Source organism: Balearica regulorum, chromosome 19 (genome assembly GCF_011004875.1).
Source record: "Balearica regulorum gibbericeps isolate bBalReg1 chromosome 19, bBalReg1.pri, whole genome shotgun sequence".
In the NCBI taxonomy this organism is placed as follows: domain Eukaryota; kingdom Metazoa; phylum Chordata; class Aves; order Gruiformes; family Gruidae; genus Balearica; species Balearica regulorum.
The window spans coordinates 11881354-11901175 of record NC_046202.1 but is presented as its reverse complement, the minus strand read 5'-3'; the positions used below and the strand labels follow the sequence as shown (position 1 = coordinate 11901175).

Below are 19822 nucleotides of genomic sequence, written 5' to 3'. Positions count from 1 at the left end.
CTGGAAACCAAGAGGGGATATAGAGATAGGAGCTGTTGCATTTTTGGGTAACTCAGTGTCTTAAAAATCTGCAATTAGGCTTCCAAGTCTCTCCTCACCTCCCACAGCATTTTTTCCTGCTGACCAGAAGTTGTTCCTGGTGTCTGTCTGTCTGTCTGCAGTTACAGCTGAGGTGCTTGTAAAGCCTTCGGGACTCGGTGAGTCGGGAAGTGAGACGTGCCCCACTGAACCTCGAGAGCTTTGGATCTGGCCACCCTGCACTATTCAGCAGAGCTTAAAAAGTCTCATAAGCTTAAGCCTTACACAAAATGTTTGTTTTCCAGTTACCCTTCACAGAGCCCTAAAAAATAACATAGAGAACGCCTGCACCCCGCTGACCATGACCTGAAAAACCATTGGTTACTGGTATTTCCACTGTTTTTTGGGCCAGCTGGGTAACAGCTTCTTAAGCCTGAAGGAAAGCGAGGACAGCCCGGGTCGAGCACAGCTCTCTCTTGGCTTGGTCTGGGCTCCCATGGGTGGGAGAGCTCCTCTGCCCTGTCTCTTCTGCGTCCTCCTCCCCGCTCTCCGGTCCCCCCTGCACACTGGTTTCCATCTCTCCTGGAGAGGTGCCCGGTGTGTTTTGGCTCCATCCTTTTTGATTCTTTTCTTTAGCAATAGTGCTAAATTCTTGAGAAATTATATTTGCTTTGTAGCGAATCCTACAAACATCATGGTACAAAAAACCTAATTTATTACAGCGCTTTTGAACTCATTGGCTGGGATATTGAGACAGCAGCAACTTTATAATGGAACAGTTAATTCAAGTAACCTTTTGCAGAGAGAGATCTTAGGCAGCTGCATTTCCTGGGTTGTAACAATAAATGTATCGTTAAGGCAACCATAACAAGTGCCTCAGAAGGGGGGAATGTGCTGCCTTGCAGCAAAGACTTTTTTGAATGAAAGTTCCATCTTGGTAACTTCTAGAATAAAACCCCCTGCCCCACTTTGAATTTACTTTACGCATATGTTTACCACCCGCTCTGTTGTGTTGAAATGGTTACCTGCCAATTCTCTCCTGTTCCATTCATTTAAATATCTACCTTGCTTTTGAAGTGCGTTGCTTTCCAGCCACGTTCTCCCTGTTGCTTTACAGCTTTTTTTTTTTAATAACTTTGCTTGTTAGTGCAGTTTGTATCGTGTACTGCTGCTCGGGAATTTTGCTGCTTGGTGAGCTCCGTAGCAGGTCTGCTAGTACATGTGAGCATCCCTGCCTCTTCCCGGTGACGCTGGGATTGATTTCCATGCCAGTTAGCCACACACAGCACAGGGTATAGTTCTGAAACCCCGTCCCTTTTTGCTCTCTTTGGTGGTCTCAGTTAACAGGGTGAAATGAATGGCTGGTGGGCTCAGAAAAGTGGCTGTCATCCTTTTTTGGCTTAATAAATGGATGCACCTGACTTCCACAAGCAGATCTGAGTCCGTACCCTGGATCCAGATGTTCCCTCGTGGTGTGGATGCAGTTCTGTGCCCTGGACCTCCCCTGGGTTATTTTCCTGGTGGATGTGGTCTGGATGAGCGCTGTGTTCTCCAGCGCGACAGGGTGAGCCTGGCATCCTCTGCACTCAGGGATGAGCCACAAAATGACCCAAGGCAGCTGCTTTTAGGAAGGTCCCTGACGTCATTTGATTTCCCATAACCAAAGTGCAGTGCTGAGGGTGCGTAGGGTACCTCCAGGGCAGGTGTCATGGGTAGTTTGAACTGAAATCTGTTGAGGGAGATAGTAGCCTGGCCAAAGGTGCCCATTGCTCTCCATCAACCAAATCTTCCCAGCAAAGAGGGAACTGGCCTTTTCCTTCCCACCAGGTTTCCCAGCACTGCCTATGTCTGTACTGCAGGGGCTCGGATGGGACGTGAAGACTCCACGTGCGTCCTGGCTGTGACTGCAGAAGGCTCAAGAGGTTGGGTGAAAGGCGTTGAAGTTGTTCCATGCTGAGCATTTCATCTATATTTAGGGAAGAAAAGGAAGCACTTAACTACCAGCTGCAGAGCAACTAACAAGGGTTATATTAGAGAAAAATAGTCCATCACATTTTATTTCCTTCCTGCCTTGCAAATGATTTGGAGAGTGCAAGCTGCCCTTGCGATCCAGCATCCCAGATCCAGAATTTGGATCACGTTCTCTGCCTGCTCGCCCATCAGCCATCCTGTACCTGCGAGAGCATTACAGTGCAAGGGGAGAACCCAACTTGGCTTGCTGCTTCCTGTCAAAGTCAACAAATAGGTGCAACATCCCCGTGTCTGCAGCGGACACAGGGGATGAGGTTACTCCCCAGCTGAGGACAAGGTGTCTCAGTAGCCAAGGAACAGCCTTAGTGCAGGTGTGAGTATGAAATGTTATGTTTCCTGAAGGTTTTTTTTTTCATTCCGTTGTCTCCTTCCAAATAGGAAGGTGGCTGCTCTGCTCTGATCTGGTAGTTATTAAAAGAAGATCACAGTTGTGCTAAAGTAATCTGGTTTTCATCTGTCGGAATTAAAACTGTCTGGATGTAGCCCTGGCTTAATTGGCAGACAAGATGTTCCACTCTGCAGCGGGTAGGGATTAAAAAAAAAATAAATCTGCAATAATGAGTCTTTTCTTTAGAATAACTCAGGCAAGATTAGATGGCACAGACAGAAGCTGACGAGTTGCAGAGGATGGGTCCCAGGGGCCGTGCAGCACAGGCGAGGGACAGTGCCCGCCCAGCAGTGCATGGCTCGGGTTAGCCTTCGGCTGGTGTGGCCTTTTGGTTTCACTCTCTTGGAAAACACAATAGTGAATCCCATTCCCAGGCATTCTCAGTACCAGCTTTGGAAGGGGTTTCACCTACCTTTTTTTTTTCCTCTTTTTTTTTTTCCTTTTTTCCTTTTTTCCTTTTTTCCTTTTTTCCTTTTTTCCTTTTTTCCTTTTTTCCTTTTTTCCTTTTTTCCTTTTTTCCTTTTTTCCTCTTTTCCTCTTTTCCTCTTTTCCTCTTTTCCTCTTTTCCTCTTTTCCTCTTTTCCTCTTTTCCTCTTTTCCTCTTTTCCTCTTTTCCTCTTTTCCTCTTTTCCTCTTTTCCTCTTTTCCTCTTTTCCTCTTTTCCTCTTTTCCTCTTTTCCTCTTTTCCTCTTTTCCTCTTTTCCTCTTTTCCTCTTTTCCTCTTTTCCTCTTTTCCTCTTTTCCTCTTTTCCTCTTTTCCTCTTTTCCTCTTTTCCTCTTTTCCTCTTTTCCTCTTTTCCTCTTTTCCTCTTTTCCTCTTTTCCTCTTTTCCTTTTTTCCTTTTTTCCTTTTTTCCTTCTGAGCACTTATTTAAGTCACTGAATGCATAACTACTACAAGGCTACTTTTTATTTCCATCTAAAATTGATGGAAACTTCAGGTGCGGTTAAGTGCTCATAGATACTGTCTGCAAAGCTGCTGAGGGGTTTAAAGCTGGGTTATTCTCCAGGGTCGGTGTCACTGTGCAGGTTTTCATTTGGCCCTGTGGACGTGGGAGGCAGTGAGACTCTCACCTCCGAGTGCCTGTGTCCTGTTGGATTGGTTATTACCTTCTGTTGCACGCATTTGTAACTTAATAACCAACTTAATCTTAATTTCTCCCCCCTGAAGCCTGAAATTACAACTGGTGATTAAAAAGAGAAAATTTTTAGCTTTTTAACAAGCAATATGATCCTGCTAAGATTAATTTATCTACAATATTTCTTCTTCTTTTCCTGAGTGACTCCAGTTCAGTCACTCCCACTGTTGAACAAAGGGAGCCTTAAATAATTGTGAGCCTTAATTAGGTGAGAAACTGTGTGTAATAATTCAATGAATTATTTGTTTGACTTGGAGAGCTTCATACTGGCAGGTGGCAAAAATAGTCATAGCAGTTGCATAATGTAAGTGCTTTGCACTCCCATTATATATGATCTGTTTAATAATACCCTGTGTGAAAGCATAAAAGCTGTTTTGTTTCTTGCGATGATGGGCTGTCTTCAAATTTAAATTAAGGAACTCAGGACTGGAGCCATCAAGATCATTTTTCCAGCTGCCTTTTTGATGTTGTGGTGATGGTAGAGATCAGCGATAGAAAACCAGTAGCTGAAAGCTGCTGCGTTGCAAATCTGGAGTGGTAACTAATTCCCAAGTAACACATTTGACACGGCATTACTCTCTACTCCAACATCTCCAGCGGTCTTAAATGCTTCTAACTCAAGCAGCCTTGGGGAGTGGAGTGGGAAGATGTGATTTTGTTTTTCAGAAGGGGAATTGTGACAGTAAAGACTGGCAAGTCAGCCGTGGCAAGAGCAGGGTGACCCTACCCATGCCGGCTTCACGCACGGCCTCGGCTGCTGCGGTATTTAAATTCCTGCTGCCTGCAAGAGCCCAGCTGCACCGTCTAGACAGTTCATGAGACTTCTGCCTGTCCTTTATAGAAAATCCAGATGTGTGTGTTACCCCACCGAATGCACAGATGTGATTCTTTGCAAGCCTTGTGCTGTTTCTTTAGGACCGATACGCTGCCGCAGACCTGGGCTCTGTAAGTATCCGCTGGTCTCTTTGGTGACAATGAGAATGTAAGAGGAAAGAAAAGGGTTGATGGGTGTTTAACTCGTGCCCCGCTGCATGGTCAGTTGTGGCCAGAGTAAAAAGAAGCCAGGACAGATTTATTTTTGTATTCATATATTCACATATATCACTGCAGATTGATGAAACTCGCAGTGTTTTGATGTTGCTGAGTTGCTCCAGCTGCTTCCAGGGGTGCTAAGGAGAAGAGTTTCTGCTATGGATTTTTTTTTTCTCAAAATACTCCTAATATATAAGCCCTGTAGTGTGTCTGTGTGGAACAAATGGTGTTCAGTGACCCTGTGGGCCGTGAGCTCACCCGACCTGAGATACATGGGTTTTGAGTTTCAGGACCATAGGTACGTAAGCGTGGAATTAAAAATAAATAAATCTGCTTGGGACCTGTGCACAAAGCCACACTCTTGTTTCCGCAGAACAATGCTTTTCCTTAAATAACAAAAGAATATATATAAGCTCAGCAAAGAAAGTATTTCAAGGAAAGCCACTGAAAAACACACTGAGGAGATCCTGACTGCTTCTCCAAAGATAATTCAAAGATAAGTTTTCTTCTCAGGCAGGAATGTAAATGGAGTGTAGTAGTGCGTTTTTTTTAAATCCCTCTGTGTGTTTAAGTGCTCAAGTGGTGCAGGGACTGTAATGTTTGCAGGCTCTGAATGCATTACTTCCCTTAAAAAAAAAATGAAGTCTTTGTACATGAAATTATTTTGGGTTTTTTGTTGGTGGTTTGTTGTTTTGGGGTTTTTTTTGAAAGTAAACCTCTGCCTGCACCATGGAAGCGTCCTGCAGTCCCGGGTCGCCAAAGCCCCGGGCAGCAGCGGTGCCACTGGCACTTGGGGGTCGGCAGCCGGGAAGGGGCTGTGCAGGCGGTGCTGGATCCGGCCGTTCCGTGGGGACAGGAGACAGGGAGCAGGGCACGCCGGCAACACGGAGCCCCTGCGTGAGCTGTCAGCTTGTGTCACTTGGCTGGGATTTTAGCACTCAGGCAGGGAGAAGACTTAATCATTTCTGCATGTCTAAGAGCAGAGCTGGCAGTCGGCTTTCATTAGTTTTTTGGGATGGGACGTAAAAGTGCGGACTGGGAAGCATCGGACCTGCCGGCCTTATAAAGCTGAGTTGCTGAAACTTGCTTTTGCAAAATGCTCCTTTAATGTCTCATGCTATGTGTAAACCAAAATAAGCATCGTCTGAAACACTTGGCAAAGCCAGGATTTAAAATGCTGGAAATCAGAACTAGACAAGCCATCAGAGAAGTGTGGGCTCTCCCTGCCCTCCTCTCTGATGCTACACCAGTTTCTGCGCCTCCCCGCAACCGAAGCACGTGCTGGTTTCCCTGCTCACTGCTCATTCCTTTTTTTTTTTTTTTTTTTGTGTGGTCTTTAAAACTAGACATAAAACTGCCGTATTTAACCATTAAACCCTGTGCATCTGCCTGGGGAAGAATCCATTTGTTGGACTACTAAATCTTTGTGTCCTCAAGTAATTAAAGAGTAGCTGTTGCAAGGCCCAAAGCTCTGCCTTCTCTTCCCAGCCTTCCCTCTGCTCCTTGGGGATGCTGCGTTGCAACGCAGCTCATCGGAGAAAGGTTTCCCATGGGTCCTCTCCCCACCAGGGACGGACTCTGTCCTTCCAACCCAGGGCTTGGTCTGCGAGGAGCCACACCAGGCTTTTTTGAGTCTTTTCCTGAAAATACATTAGTTTTGGGGGTTTTTTTTGTAGAGAAAGACCAGAGTGAATGGGCGAAGAGGAGCCTCCTCATTTCAGTGTGTTTTTCTCTGAAGAAAATATAACGTTATCCTTGTTAGGACAAACTAATTGATTTTTGGCTGACTTCCATTTTTCAGTGTTAGCGTTTCATGTGTCACCATCTCTGCATCTCTTCTATATTTTATCCCTTCGTATAAACCCTGTGTTTATTTCTCAGCAATTATGCGTGTCTGGAGGAATGTAGTAAATTGTACTACTATATTGTCCTCAATGTACGCATACATTTTTACCCCCCAAAAAATTGCTTATGCAAATATGTTGATAAGAAATATGTGGTGTGGCTCTTCTCCTCCTTCATGAATGTTGATGGGTTTCTGTAGCAAGAAGCTTCTCTCTCTGCACTCAGAGCAGCTGGAAACCTACTGCAAAAGGTAATTTAAAGAAATTTCCTGCTCATATCCACTCAGTGAGTTACAAGAGAAAAGGGAGGTGTTAGCTGTGCTCTGTTGATGCTCCCAGGTAACTCGGCTCTTCATTTTAGTCCCGGCTCCTGATGGGCTGTGCAGTGTGTATCTCAGTGTCACTGTGGAGTGTTTGAGGGACTGGCCATGTGCGTGGACAGCACGACCCCAGGCAGGTAGCTCCATCCATTTGCCCTGTGGCTCCCCTGAAGCACAGCCAGTCCAGCCGTGCTGTTCCTGGTGCATGACCCCTTGACAGATGTCCCCGTGGTGGCCCAGCATCACGCCTAGTCCTGCTTTTCTGGGCTTGAAGGCCATTACGAGTTTCCCCTTGTTTCCTTTGCCTCTTGTTTTCGCAGCATTAATGCCTGCTTGAGGCAGTGCTCCTTGCCCTCTCCACCAAAATCAGGCAGGTTTTGCATTTCTGTGCGCTGATGCCACGTCTGTAGGGAGCGATTGGTGGTGGGACCGTGGGGACCAGAGCTGGGGCACACTGGGAGCACGAGCTCCGAGGGGATGGCATGCACTGGCTCCTGTGGCATCTCGCTGCTCGAGCAAAGCCCTCGGGGAGGGTGCCTTTGCCTTCCAGACAACACAGCCTGGCTTCAGAGCCAGCCAAAGGTGCTTTATTACCTTTTTTATGATGCTAGCTTAAAAAAAAAAAAAAGGAAGGTTTCAGCTGTTTATCTTTTGTCGATGTATTTATCACCTCAAAAGACTTAACCAGGTAGTGAAAAATTCAATAAAAAACCTGACCGCATTAGTCTGAAATAACACTGATATTTAGCATTGGCTCACCAGTTGTATGGATGTTGTGAAACTATTTTGAGTCTTAAATCTTTTGTTGTCTATGGAATAATCACAAAATTGCTAAAATCTAATCTGTAAATCTTATGGGCAATTGAGGCTGTTCTCCCCCAGCCCATGTTTGTCTGGGCTTTTTATTCCTCACCAGAAGTAATTGCTTTCCATGACACACTTAAAGGATTGCTCCCATTTTTTCATGTTTTGTAGCTGTGCTATTGCAGCACTAAAAATATTTAGTATTATTTAATCTGCTTTTGTAATGACCCCCAGGCAGCCTTCCTTTGGTTGATCTGATGGGAATGGTATTGTCACCTTAGTCTGCAGCAGCTGGCTCCCAGCATTAATAACTCTGTTGTCAGGACCTGCACGTTCAGATGGAGTAAAAATTAAATAGCTTAAAATCTCACTGTAGTGGCCTAGCCGAAGTTCAGGACGCAGAGCAACGCACGTGGTTTGTGCAAGCCTGGAGGGTTTTATCCCCAGGAAAGCATAGGTAGTGCTTTGCGATGAGGGGAGGAGAGGGTAGAGGTCCCTTCTGGCCACTCCAAGCCACCTCTTGGCGTGGCACCTTGCTCAGGAGTACAACCCAAAAGCTGGCTGGTCTGGGCACGCTGCCTGCGGGTCAGCTGCGTCCTGGCTTGCTCCGCTGCCTGCGTCCTCTGGTGGCCTCTGACAGTTTGCTGCCCAGCTCCAGGTGACGGGGACCTTTTGGGACTAGTGTTGGGAGGTCTTTGGTTTTATTTCCTTGTCGCTAGCCTCATTGGAGGTCACCAGCTCCATGGAAGAACAACTGATGCGATGAGATACAGCCACGGCATGATACGGGGAGAGGGGGGGAAATAGTTTGCCTCTAAAAAGAGAGGAACCATCCCATTGCATCCCAGAAACTCATGTCAGACTCTCATCTCTGTACGATACGGTTTCTGCCCTCAGCTGGGCATGACAGTGTTATACTGGTGTTGAACTGCTGTGGATGATGGAAGCACCAGCACTGATGTCAGCCCATTCGTAGGACGGTGGGTTTTTACCCACTCATTGCCAATTAGACTGGCTGTGAGCGAAGCTGCATCACCATTGACTGGCTTGGCACAGCAATGGTCAGAGCGGGGTTTCTTCCAGAAACAGTCTAGAACTAGTTCTTAATGTCTTCTGCAGGTAATAGTAGGCTGTTTTCATGTGGTTTCTAACTTTAAGATTCTGGAGAGGCAGACACCTACGGCAGGGTTGGGGTCGGTGGCTACAGTTCATACCCTCGTTTCAGCTGGTCTGGGTGGCACCAGTGTCCCCTGTGGCTTTGGAGCTCTTGCTGAGCCACTCCTGACCAAAGGGTTAACAGCTTGTTGCGAGCTCCCCCTTCCATCCTGAGATTAGAGCATCCCACTGGTTTTCAAGGAAACGGGAATTCAAGGAACTGAATTCCCTGTTCAGCTGAGGTCAAGTCTCAGTGCCCTTTTTGTTCTGTATGTGCTAGGTTTCTCTTAGTTGGCCTCGAGGCTATCTAGGGACCCATCTGACCTGTTAGGAGTGCTCCATACCCATCGTGGGAATAAGCTCGACAGCTCGTGTGCTAAACAACTCTCCCAGGTGCCATCTGTGTTAAAGGCTTTGCTGGATCCTGTGGGTTGGGGGGTTTTTTTGCCCTTAATTTGTGTGAGAATTTGCTGAGTGTTAGTGAATCAAATTTGGGGGCGCAGGGAGTGTTACGCATGGTGTGAACTTGTCACCTGGCACCTCCACACATGTTGGGAGGGAAGTTCAGGTCTCCTGAGCCTGGATCCTGTTTGGGACCTGCCACTTTACAGGCGAGTCGTTGTCTCCTCTGCTTTTGCTTTACTTGCCATGCTCACTGGGAAGGATGTGTCCCCTTGGTGAAACACGGCCTCCGCCTTAGCGCATGAAGAACGAGCGTTGGACGAGTTTATTTACGGCAAGACTTGTTCCCCGCTGTTATGATTCTGCAGTCTCACATCTCTGCTCCGTGTGGAGGATGACTCCTGCAAGAAGTCGCTGTAATTACGCAGGCAGCAATAGATTAGCATTAGCAATGTTTGATTGCAAAGTTTTGCAGGTGTCAGCAGTTTTTCCAACCAAAAAAGCTTTTAGCTCTTGGGCAGAAAGTCAAGCGCCATTTTAAATGCATAGCCATCAGGCTTTTGAAAAAAACAGGGAGTCAGTCGGTTTCCCTCTCTTTTTTTTTTCTTTTTTTTTTTTTTGTTGGATGAAGTGCATAATAAGCTCTTAGCTCAGATAAATCCCAATTGAGGATTCAGTCAAGGCTGTTGCTAAATTAGCAGAGCAGGTCTGCTAGACAAATGCAGCCTCAGCTTGTCAAAATAAGCAATTCTTAAAATTCTCACATGGAAAGAGGATTCATGCCATTAAACCTTTTTATCTTCCCCCGTTCCCCACCACAGCCCTCTCGCCCCTTTCAAGATTCACCCAAATCCATCCCAACCACCACAGCACATGGCTCTGGTGTTGCTCCTGTACCAGTTTGTGGCTGCTCTGGCGTTGGTGTCCCATGTTTCAAACAGGGCCTTTGGTTGACCTTGGAAGGGTCCCTTCATCAAAGGGTACCTGGGTATCACTCAAATTTACACGTTTCCTCCAGGGCTCGTTCAGTTCCTCAAATCAAGGTTTTTCAGGTATAAATGACACCTGGCAAGTGCGGGCATGCCTGGGAAGTGGGCTTTGGGATGCACCAGGGAAGTGTTCCTCCTGGGCAAGTGGGGTGGAGGTAGGATCCAGGTACTTGAAAGGGTCCAGCAAAGCACCCAAGAGTCAAACCCTTGAGGAGATTATCTGCTGGTAGACAGCACTAAATGGCTAAAGCTGTAAGAGAAGTGGCCATCGTGTATCTGGGGGTGAAATGTGGCTCAGAACGGTAAGTTCTGGCTATTTGTCAACCTGAACTTCTTTTTAATTTTTTTTTTTTTTTAATTAAAGCAATTATCCTACATTAGCTTCTGGATGGCTTTACCCTGGACCTTAACGTGGCTAGAAAATTATGAGACAACAGCTGGGTAACCAATTTAATAATGCACCCAGCTTGTCTTAGCATAAATGTGATATTTTGTACTCCTTATTGCTCCCTGGCTTGGTAACACATTTCTTTTCCTTCCAGTTCAAGATCAATGGCGAGTGGTGCACCTGGATCAACTACGGCCGCTTCCAGGAGCTGGTGCGAGAGCACGAGAGGAGCGGCGGGTCCAAGACTTTCACAGCGGCCGATTACACAGCCAAAACTCCTCGCTGGGCGCTGTTTGGGTCCAGAGAGAGGGGATTTGATCCCTCAGATGTAAGATACCAGCGGAAGAACAAAGCGAGAGACCTCTCTGGGTGCTGAGGTCAGACTGGGGCTCGCCCAACTCCTGGCTGGATGGCTGTTGAGTTTTTTGGTTCCCATTTCCAGGCTAACAATGATTTTTGAATCTATTCACTTAGATTTTTCTGATGTTTAATATTGAGAAGGAGGGTAAAGCCTTTATTTAACCTTTCCCTCCTGTTGTTAGGGCTTCTTGGATGAAAATGTTTATATTGCTTTCTATCTCAAGATAAATCACAAATGGCGCATGCCAGCAATTGATGGTAACTGGCAGCGTGATGAGGGAGGCAGCGGCTGTGGTCTCCACAGCGGAGAGTGTTTGGAGTCGGATGTGGAGAGGGAGCGTTCGTTTGACGTCTGTGCCCTGCTGCGAGGAGAGCCTGGCACCTGCTGGCACCCAGCTCGGCAGCAGCACGTTCTGCATCCGTAAGGATAAAGTGCCAAGGGGATTTCGTTGGATCTGTGCAGGTGGGACCGTGGAAGGATCTGGATCTAAAAGCCTGAGCCCTGCTGGAAGTATCACTGTACAGACAGTAACAAAGATTTATGTATTTTGAACACCAGTGCCGATTCCTGTAAAGACCCAACCCCGAGAAGCTGAAGCTTGGGAATGGTGTAAGTAACGGCACTGCTCTTAATATCGTCTGTGATTTCTGATAGCTCTCCAAATATTTTCCAACTTCACGGATTTATGAATATTTTCTGAGTAGTTTTACCCACTCCCTCAGCAGCCCTAAGCACCACCTATAATCCTCCAAAGCCGCGTTAGGCTCCCACTGTGTGTGCCCAGCGTCCTGCTGAGGGTGAGGACGTGCTGCGGGGGGCCAGTGGCCGAGATGCCGGGGATGGCTTCCTTCACTCCACATGGGCAAGTCGACTGCGTCGCTGCTGCCTTGGGCAGAGGTGGTAATCCGATATACATGAAAACTGAATCCGTTTGAGATCTCTTGTGTCCAGGAGCCAAGTCTTAGTTTGGAGAGGTGATGTCTAGGCACAAGGTCCAGGGACTCTCGCAGACCCCGGGCCGCACCTGGCACTCTGGAGGTACTGCAGCCTGTCCGGAAAATGGCATTTAAATGAGAGGGGGGTATGTGGTTTTCTCTTGGGAAAATCCCCACTTTCACGTGCTAAAGACCTTTCTTTCTCTGTTTATGCAACAACCACATCGGCTGCAGTCCCCTACGAGTTGCAAAGGATCGGTGTACCAACACCCGGGGCAGACCCCGTGTCCGGCTGTGCCTTCAGTTGCCAAATGGCTGAACTAGGCTACAAGGGTACCGCTTCCCCGGCTAGCCTCCCGCCCCTCTGCCGATGGCTTCAGCCAAGGAGCCTGACCGAACTGCTGCAGAAAGAGCTTTAATTTAGACCCAGAGGTGTCAGCTGCTAGTGGGAAAGAAAACACAGTCATGCCCGAGTGTTTCTGTTCTCCCGTTGAACCCCAGGAGCACAGGTCAAAGACGTTCACAACGCTCCCACCTCAACAGCAAGGTCCATAAGCCTGCGATGCCCAGCACCCGCGGCACTGCGGATAGGACTGTTCCCAAGATTAGGATTATTTTTTTAAAAAGAACCTCATTTCTTAGACTGTAAAAAGCATTTCTAAAGAAAGAAAGAAAATAAAATAGTTTTCCCTAGAATGCCTTTGTTGTCATTGCTGTATGAGACTCTGTAAGAGGGGATGCTAAAGGGATTTTTAAGGAGATCAAAAGCACAAACACTGCAGAATATCTTTTTTTTTTCTTGATAGCACGTGGAGGGGAAGGGAGAGCATCCATGTATCCATGGCCGATGGAGAGGGCTTGGCTGATGGGAGGCTGCTCCCTGGCTCCTCTCCCCAAAGCGCTGAATGGCGGTTGGAGGTGGTGAGAAGAAGTTGCCATGCTTCCTCAGGCCAGTGCCAAGCAGGACACAGGTGGCACCAGCAAGCCCTGGGGAGGGACAGGACGTTTTCAAGCCATCTGTCCATCGTCCTACAACGGAAACTTGCCACAATAACGTTGGTGCTTTGCTGGAGCTCGGTGTCCCCAGCGTCCCAGCCAGGCTGGTGAGACCCTGTGCCCAGGCCACCATGTGCCGTGGCCTGTCTGGAGAGCTGCCGTAGGGTTGAGCCAGGCTGTGGTCATGATGAGGTCTGATCTTCTGGGCTGCTAGTGCTGCTTCCTGGATAAGAGGTGTCCACATGTTTCATTCTTTACAGCCCCACTCATGGGAGTTGGCAAGTATGGAGCTGAGCTGGGAGGGCACCTGCTTGTTGCCGCCTTCCACCAGAAAATGTTTTCTTTTGTTCTTGGGGGTACGTTTTGCTGTTCAGTGAGTAGTGGAGGAGAGACGTGGATTCATTAAGGCATTGAAAACTGGTTGTGGATTTTTGTGTATTATTTGGGTCAGTCTTGGGCACCTGTCTTCAAGCAAGGTCTTGAAAAAATGACTTTTTTCTTCTTTTCCTGACCATATTTTCAAAAAATACCTCCTGAATCCTCATAGGAGGTTAGTCTTAGGGATTTGATTTGCTTAAGAAACAGGCTAGGGAAAGGATGCTCTCCGTTCCCTTCAGGGAGAAGGATTTGTCCTGTTCCCACCATGGCTTCACCAGGGGCAATTCCACCTCTGCTCAGTCACTCCTCCATTCTCTTGATCATGTTTGACACCATTTAACTCCTGTCTGGACTTTGGGCTGAAGGTTAGCAGCACTGGAAAGCCCAGATGCTCTGCGCTGAAAGATTTGAAGCTGTTAACAAGAAAAATACATGTCTACTAGTGAGACCTGTACTCTGAGTCCTGTTTCTGGTGGGAGGGATGCTGCGTGGAGGAGGGGACTTCTCAGAAATTCCCAGTGTTAGACCACATTTGAGTTAAAAACTGTTGTGTTCTGGGCTTATTTTGCAGAACTAATGCAATTTGAGTAAAAATATCAGGGGTGAGATGCAGCTACCTGAATACAAATGTTTAGTAGGTGCAGAGACCTCTCCGGCCACCAGCTCTGCTCTGCAAGACTCTTGGAAGACCTGGCTCACATCTGCCAGCCCAGGCAGTTGTCCTAGAGCATCTCCCAAGCCACCAGATGTGTGTTTAGGTAGTGGTCTTCACTGTTTTCTGAACAGCTGTGGGATTTCTGTCATCCTTGTTCCTCTGTGCAACCTCTGGTAAACATAGAACTTGGGGAGCCCTTCTGGGAGCCAAGCCCTAGGGAAGGGAAGTAAGAAATAAAGGTCCACAAGTATTTCACTGCCTCCTCATGACCAACCTGGGTCAGGTTAACTGAGGTCATCAGCAGCGTAGGCAAGGCATGAGCTTTTTGTGCAACTCCAGTTCACCCTGGAGCATCAGTTGTGTGTGAGCACAGCTGGAGTTTTGGACCAACATGTTTGGTATCCACTATAACCCACCATATTCCCCTTGATGGATGCCAGCTCCTCTGCACCTACTCCTTGTTTCTGGGCCAGACACCTCCATCCTGCACCCACCCCCCTGACAGATGAAGCAGCCATAAATCACTGGTGTTCACCCCAATCCATTGCTCGTCCATGGTGAGCCCCAGTCGCAGCCAGTGCTGCCCCAGGAGAGATGACCCCCACGCCAGAAGAGCCTTGGGACTGCTGTCCTCAGCGGCTGCTGTGGTCATGGTGATTAGCATGTGAAATGCTCCATAGACCCCTGGCAGTGCCTTCCCCTGGAAATCCTTGGGGAGCCCTGAAGAAAACTCTGTCTGCTCCGTGCTGTGGCATCAGCATTATTTCTTCCCCCAGCCCCCCTCAGGACACAAATTGCTGCTGTCCCTGTTACACAGAGCTTCTCCACGGGCCATTTGGCTCAATCAAAATAACTTGTTGGCACTGTAAGAAACCTCTCCTTGATCCTCCCTGCGTCCCCACGCTCCCTCCATCCTTCTCCTGATCCTCTGCATCCCCACACACCCGCCATCCTTCTGATCTTCCCTGCATCCCCACACTCACTCCATCCTTCTCCTGATCCTCCCTGCCTCCCCACACGCCCTCCATCCTTCTCCTGATCTTCTGCATCCCCACACACCCGCCATCCTTCTGATCTTCCCTGCGTCCCCAAACTCCCTCCATCCTTCTGATCCTCCCCACCGTGCTCTGAGGTGAGTCTGCCCCGGGCGGGTGCTGGTGCCTGGTTTGCAACCCTGGGGCTGGTGGAGCCACCACCGCTGCGGCTGGGAGGAGAGGACAGGGCAGAGGGACAATGTGGGTGACCTGCATGGAGGCCAATGCCACAGCATCCCCACAGGGTTTGGGGGCTGAGATGTCTTAGAAAAAGCGTGATTTCCCCTGCTTGGCGACTAGAGGGAAAACGCAGCCCCGAACACCAGGCCAGTGGTAACCACGGCCGCATCCTGCCCGCCTGTGTCTCCTGGCTCCATCTGACATCTGGAAGCTGCTCCGAGAGCAATTTGGGCAGGATTTGCTCCTGCAATTACACTTGAATTGCCTTGTGCTTAAAGCAAATCTTTCAACGCACGTATCCGAAAACAATCGCCTTACACACGTAGCTTTCAGTGGTACAATTTATACAAATCACCATCTACAGCTATTTCGGGGACGCACTAAATTGAAGACCCAGCAGCCGGCGTGGGTTGCCGCCTTAGCTCCAGCCGTCTGCAGGTGATTGTGGGGATCGTTCTTGGGGTGTGCTGGGCCCGGGGAGCTTTGTTTCTGCTGGGAGGGGTTTTTAACTTGCTCTCCCGCTGCAGCATTTCATGCCTCACCTGAAATTGCTTCTTTTAGATTTAAAATAGATTGCTGCTCACCGGGATGCTTGTGAGGGCTGGAAGTTGTGAGGTTTTTCACAGGGAAGCTTTAATGGTATGGGATGCGCTCCGGAAGAAAAGTGATCTTTAGTTAAATGAGGCCTTTTCTATTCTGCCAGAGAGCGGTAAAGGATCCTGATCTGGGAAGACCTCTCTGAATTCACGATTTCAGGATCAGCCCGTGCTCTTGCAATGGTGATGCTCTGTCGCTCTAAATACATTTGTCAGTAACTGGGTCATGCCAACCCATTTTCCATAGGTTTCAATCTGGACCAGAACGACCCTCCGGCCAGGGGTGCAGGGGGTTTCCATTCTCCTTCTTGCCCCCAGGGCTGCCCAGGACCCCCCCAAAGGCCCTATCCCCCTCCAGTTTGGGGGGTTTTGCCCAAAGCTGGGTCATGATTTGCATCCCGGGTGCCATTTCCAGCAAAGAGGGACCTGTCACTTCAATAGCCAACCTGGAGGCTCAGGAGGTTCAATCCTAAAGGCAAAATGGGCAAAAATTCTTTAATAACCACTTAATAAAGCCAGGGAGCATTTGAGGAGCCCTGTGCCCGGCTCCTCCGCCTGGTCTGGCTTGTCCTCGGGCAGCGCGGGCTGGCATCCCTCCTCGCCACGCTGCGGGCTCCGTCCGGCCGTAGTGCCCTGACTCACAGAGTGACTCATTCGGGATGGGGGTTGCGTTTCGTTTTTGAATGAGGATAAATATATTTGTTTCCAAAAAATCTGCAGCAGGAAAACATCCCCCAAACAGAGAATTGTCATCCATCAGCTTTGTCTTCGTCTGGCTCCGCTCCTAAATCATTTATGATGTTAGAGCCTCTATCGTGCCTTGAGGGGAAAGGAAGAAGATATCTGAATTAATTGAAGGAAGGGCATCTTTTTCATTTCATCAACTGCAAACTGAGCCAGGAGTTGGCAAAGGCTGCGGGCCCCGCGGGAGGGGACCTGACCCGGCAGCGAGAACATGTGCTGCTCTAGCAGCTCGCTGCGATGAAGGGGAGGCAATTAATCCTGGGGAAATATTTCAAAGGAAGCTCTTGCTTTCCTGGAGCTGAGCTTTCCCGGAGGTGGGAGCTCACCAGTTCCTTCCCCTCCTCCTCCTCAACTCCGTCTCTGTCTCCTCCCCTCCCTGGCCAAGCAGCAGCAGGGATGGAGGTGGCAGGAGCTCCTGAGAATCATTTCCAGCAGTGATGGGACATTCAGGAGGAGGCCAGGAACTCACACCAGGCATCACCCGGCCTGTCCGAATCTTCGCTCCCAAAACCCATGGAGCAGCGGCACGACTGAAACCAATGAGAGCAGAAGTGGGGGTGATTTCATGGCTGTCACCATCTGCCCCATCCCTGGTGCCCATGTCCCCCTTCCAGTGTGGGGCGCAAGCCCACATGGCCAAGTCCTCCAGCTTCCCAGAGCAAGGCCACCGTGCTTGCGTTGTCTCCCTGGTGCTTAGACAAATCCAGCCTCTCGCTTCATCCCAAAGCCTTCCTCTGTTATTACTTGGAAAGACTGAGGAGGAAAAGGTCTTTCTGCCATTGACACAGCCCTGGTGGCCCCACATGGTGAGCAATCCCCAGAAAGGTGATGCTGAGATGATCTCCCATCCCAGGAGATGCTGGGAAAGGGTCGCAGAAAAACGGCAGAGGTGGGATAACCACCATCAAGAGCAAATGGCCAGTTTAAATTAAAAATCAGCATCTTCTGCAAGTGGGGAAGCTCAGGTGGAGAAAGGCCAGAGGAGGGAGAGGGCAGGGGGTGCCTGGGCAGGGGGAAGGGGAGGGCTCCCCAAGTCCTGCAGCCGCTGATGCTGAGGGTGGCCGGAGACGCGGCAGGGCCCTGGGGATGCAAAGAGGCTGATGCTGGGAACAGTTATATTTAGTCTGGCGATTTAAAGCTTTTTGCCCAGAAGCTGCTGTTTGGACTGGAAATAATTTACTGTCGCAGCAGGCTTTCTATTAGTTCTACTATTTATCCTTTTTGGTTTTTTTTTAACAAAAGCCTACCCTGTGTTCTCAGTGCTCTCCCCCAGGTCCCGTACCTGGGCTGCGACTCTCCCTGGTTCCCAGCCGACCCCCTGCCCTCTCCCCAGGGACCAACGTAGCCAGAGCTCCCTGTGCCGCCCTTCACAGCCAAGGGGGACCTGGCGTGTGTGTCCCTGATGGGATATCGCTCTGCCTGACCCAGCCTTTTCCTTTTATACCTCCAAAAACCCGATGTGGTGGTTTGGAAATGCCACTTGATGCCGCTTCCCTGGAGGATGCTTGCTTGGGAACATCCCATCCCAGGGACACGCTGTCCCAGGGCTGGAGCATCTTCTCTTTTTCTGCCCCCAAGCCATCTTTAGGCTGCCAAGGCCACGGCTCCATACGCATATTAATAGTGTCCAAAATGGTTATTCCCAATGACAGATCTCCCAGGACCGCTGTGGCATCCTCCGAAGGATGCCACAGCGGTAGCAAAGATGCAGCCCTGCACTGGGGACAGCATTCCTGCATACGGATCCCCACTTCTGCTGGGAAATTTTGGGGGGATGCAACACAGAAGATGCCAAAAATTGCTGGATCTCCAGTACAAGAGGGTTTGTTATGGCAGGAACAAGCTATAGCAGCTAATCCCTTGCCCTGGTTGTGCTGGCGCGGTCCAGACCAGAGAGGAGCCGGGAGCAATCGCACTGGCCTGGGGATCCAAGCTTTCCAATAAATGATAAAAAGCTCAGTTCTCATTTTCCATGATATTTAGATTAAATCTCTTGGGAGATTTAATTAGATTTTTAGTTTTCTCCTAAACTTTTCTTTACCTTCATGTATTTTAAACTTTTTTTTTTAAGCAACAAAGTAAATAAAGGTTCTTTTTTTTAAATAAACTGTTCTTTTGAATGAAGTGGGAAACTTTTCAGGGGTTTCACAACCTAAAAATGAACGTTTGAACTGGAAGATGAGCTGGGTAGGGTCTTTCCTTGTGGACCATTTCTGCTTCAATGATTTGGTGTTTTTGCATTCTTCCTCATCTCATTTCAGGGTGGGCTCAAACCTGTGGGTCAGCTGCCAGGACAGTGGGTGGGTGCTCACTGCCGGGACATCCTGGCCATGGGAACCCACGGGACAGCCCCGGCTCTCCCATTGCACGGTGACTGGTGCCATCTTTGGAATTAAACGTTCTAAACAAAAAAAAAAAACAACCAAAACCCAACCTTTTCAGGATAGATCAAAATCAATGAGAAGGCTTGCAAGAAATCATTCCAGCCAAAAAAAGAAACTTGATAAAATTCAGAACAGCAGCAATTGCTTGGAAAAAAATTGTGGTTGAATGCTGATGGGAGAAATCCTCCAAAATATGGTGCCATTTTTTTTCTCCAATGGAGCCTGGCTTGCCTAAGTGTGAGCTGGTTCGGCTCCCTAAACCAGCTGAGGACTAGTCCCTTGTTTGCTGGGTGGGTTGGAAGCCTTTGGCCATTCTGGCCGGGTGGCCATGGGGGACCAGGGACGTGTCCATTCACCAGCTCCATCACCTTCATCCTGCCACCGCATCACCATACGCCTTTCCTATCGCTGGGATTTTTTCGGGATGCCGATAATAACATAATCCTCACCTCTGGGGCAGCCATCTGCGAGCTTAAACCACCGCTGCCTCGCTAAATTTCATCCTCTTTGCCAGGGGCTCAGATTAGATCAGCTGTTTAAATCATCTTAGCGCTAAATACATGTTATTTGGAAAACAGAGAGAAAGCATCAAAGACATGAATAATTAGCTGTTAAATGCCACAGCCAGCGTGGTGGCTTGCCCCAGGAAATGTGAAGCCGCTTGTCAAATTATCCGCAGCCCCCCGAGCTGCTGAGCTGTTTTCAGCAACCGGTAATTTCTCCTCCAGCTGGGCTGGGGGAGGACGGCAGGTGAAACCCCGCTGGCAGGTTGGTTTCCCCCGTAAACATGAAGACGGGACCTGGCTGTGAAGTTTTGCGGTGAAATGGGCTTGTTGCACCTTGTGGTGTTGCTGTGTCCCAGCCATGAAGTTCTGTTGGGGGGAATGATGCCTTCAGGCAGCTGATGTGTCACCTGTAGCATCTCATGCCCTTGCTGGAGCCAGCAGAGAGGCAGTGCTGCCTTCCTTCCCCGGCCTTAGCATTGATACTTCCACTTCTTTCTCCAAAAACCAAAAAGCCACCGGTGCTGGGGGATGGAGAGCCCTCAGG

At 48.8% G+C, this 19822-nt stretch overlaps 1 protein-coding gene across 3 annotated transcripts in view; it reads left to right on the top strand.

Annotated features, from left to right (window-relative positions):
• The window catches only part of TYW1B (tRNA-yW synthesizing protein 1 homolog B), a 110282-nt gene extending 97781 nt beyond the window's left edge, over window positions 1-12501 (top strand). For 2 of the 3 annotated variants that reach the window (XM_075771687.1, XM_075771685.1), the window contains one exon: window positions 10664-12501. In XM_075771687.1, the coding sequence (XP_075627802.1) occupies window positions 10664-10885 (222 nt within the window). In that variant the 3' untranslated portion in view covers window positions 10886-12501. The remainder of the gene's footprint in view (window positions 1-10663) is intronic. The other variant, XM_075771686.1, reaches the window with a different exon arrangement.
• The last annotated feature ends 7321 nt before the right edge of the window (window positions 12502-19822 follow it).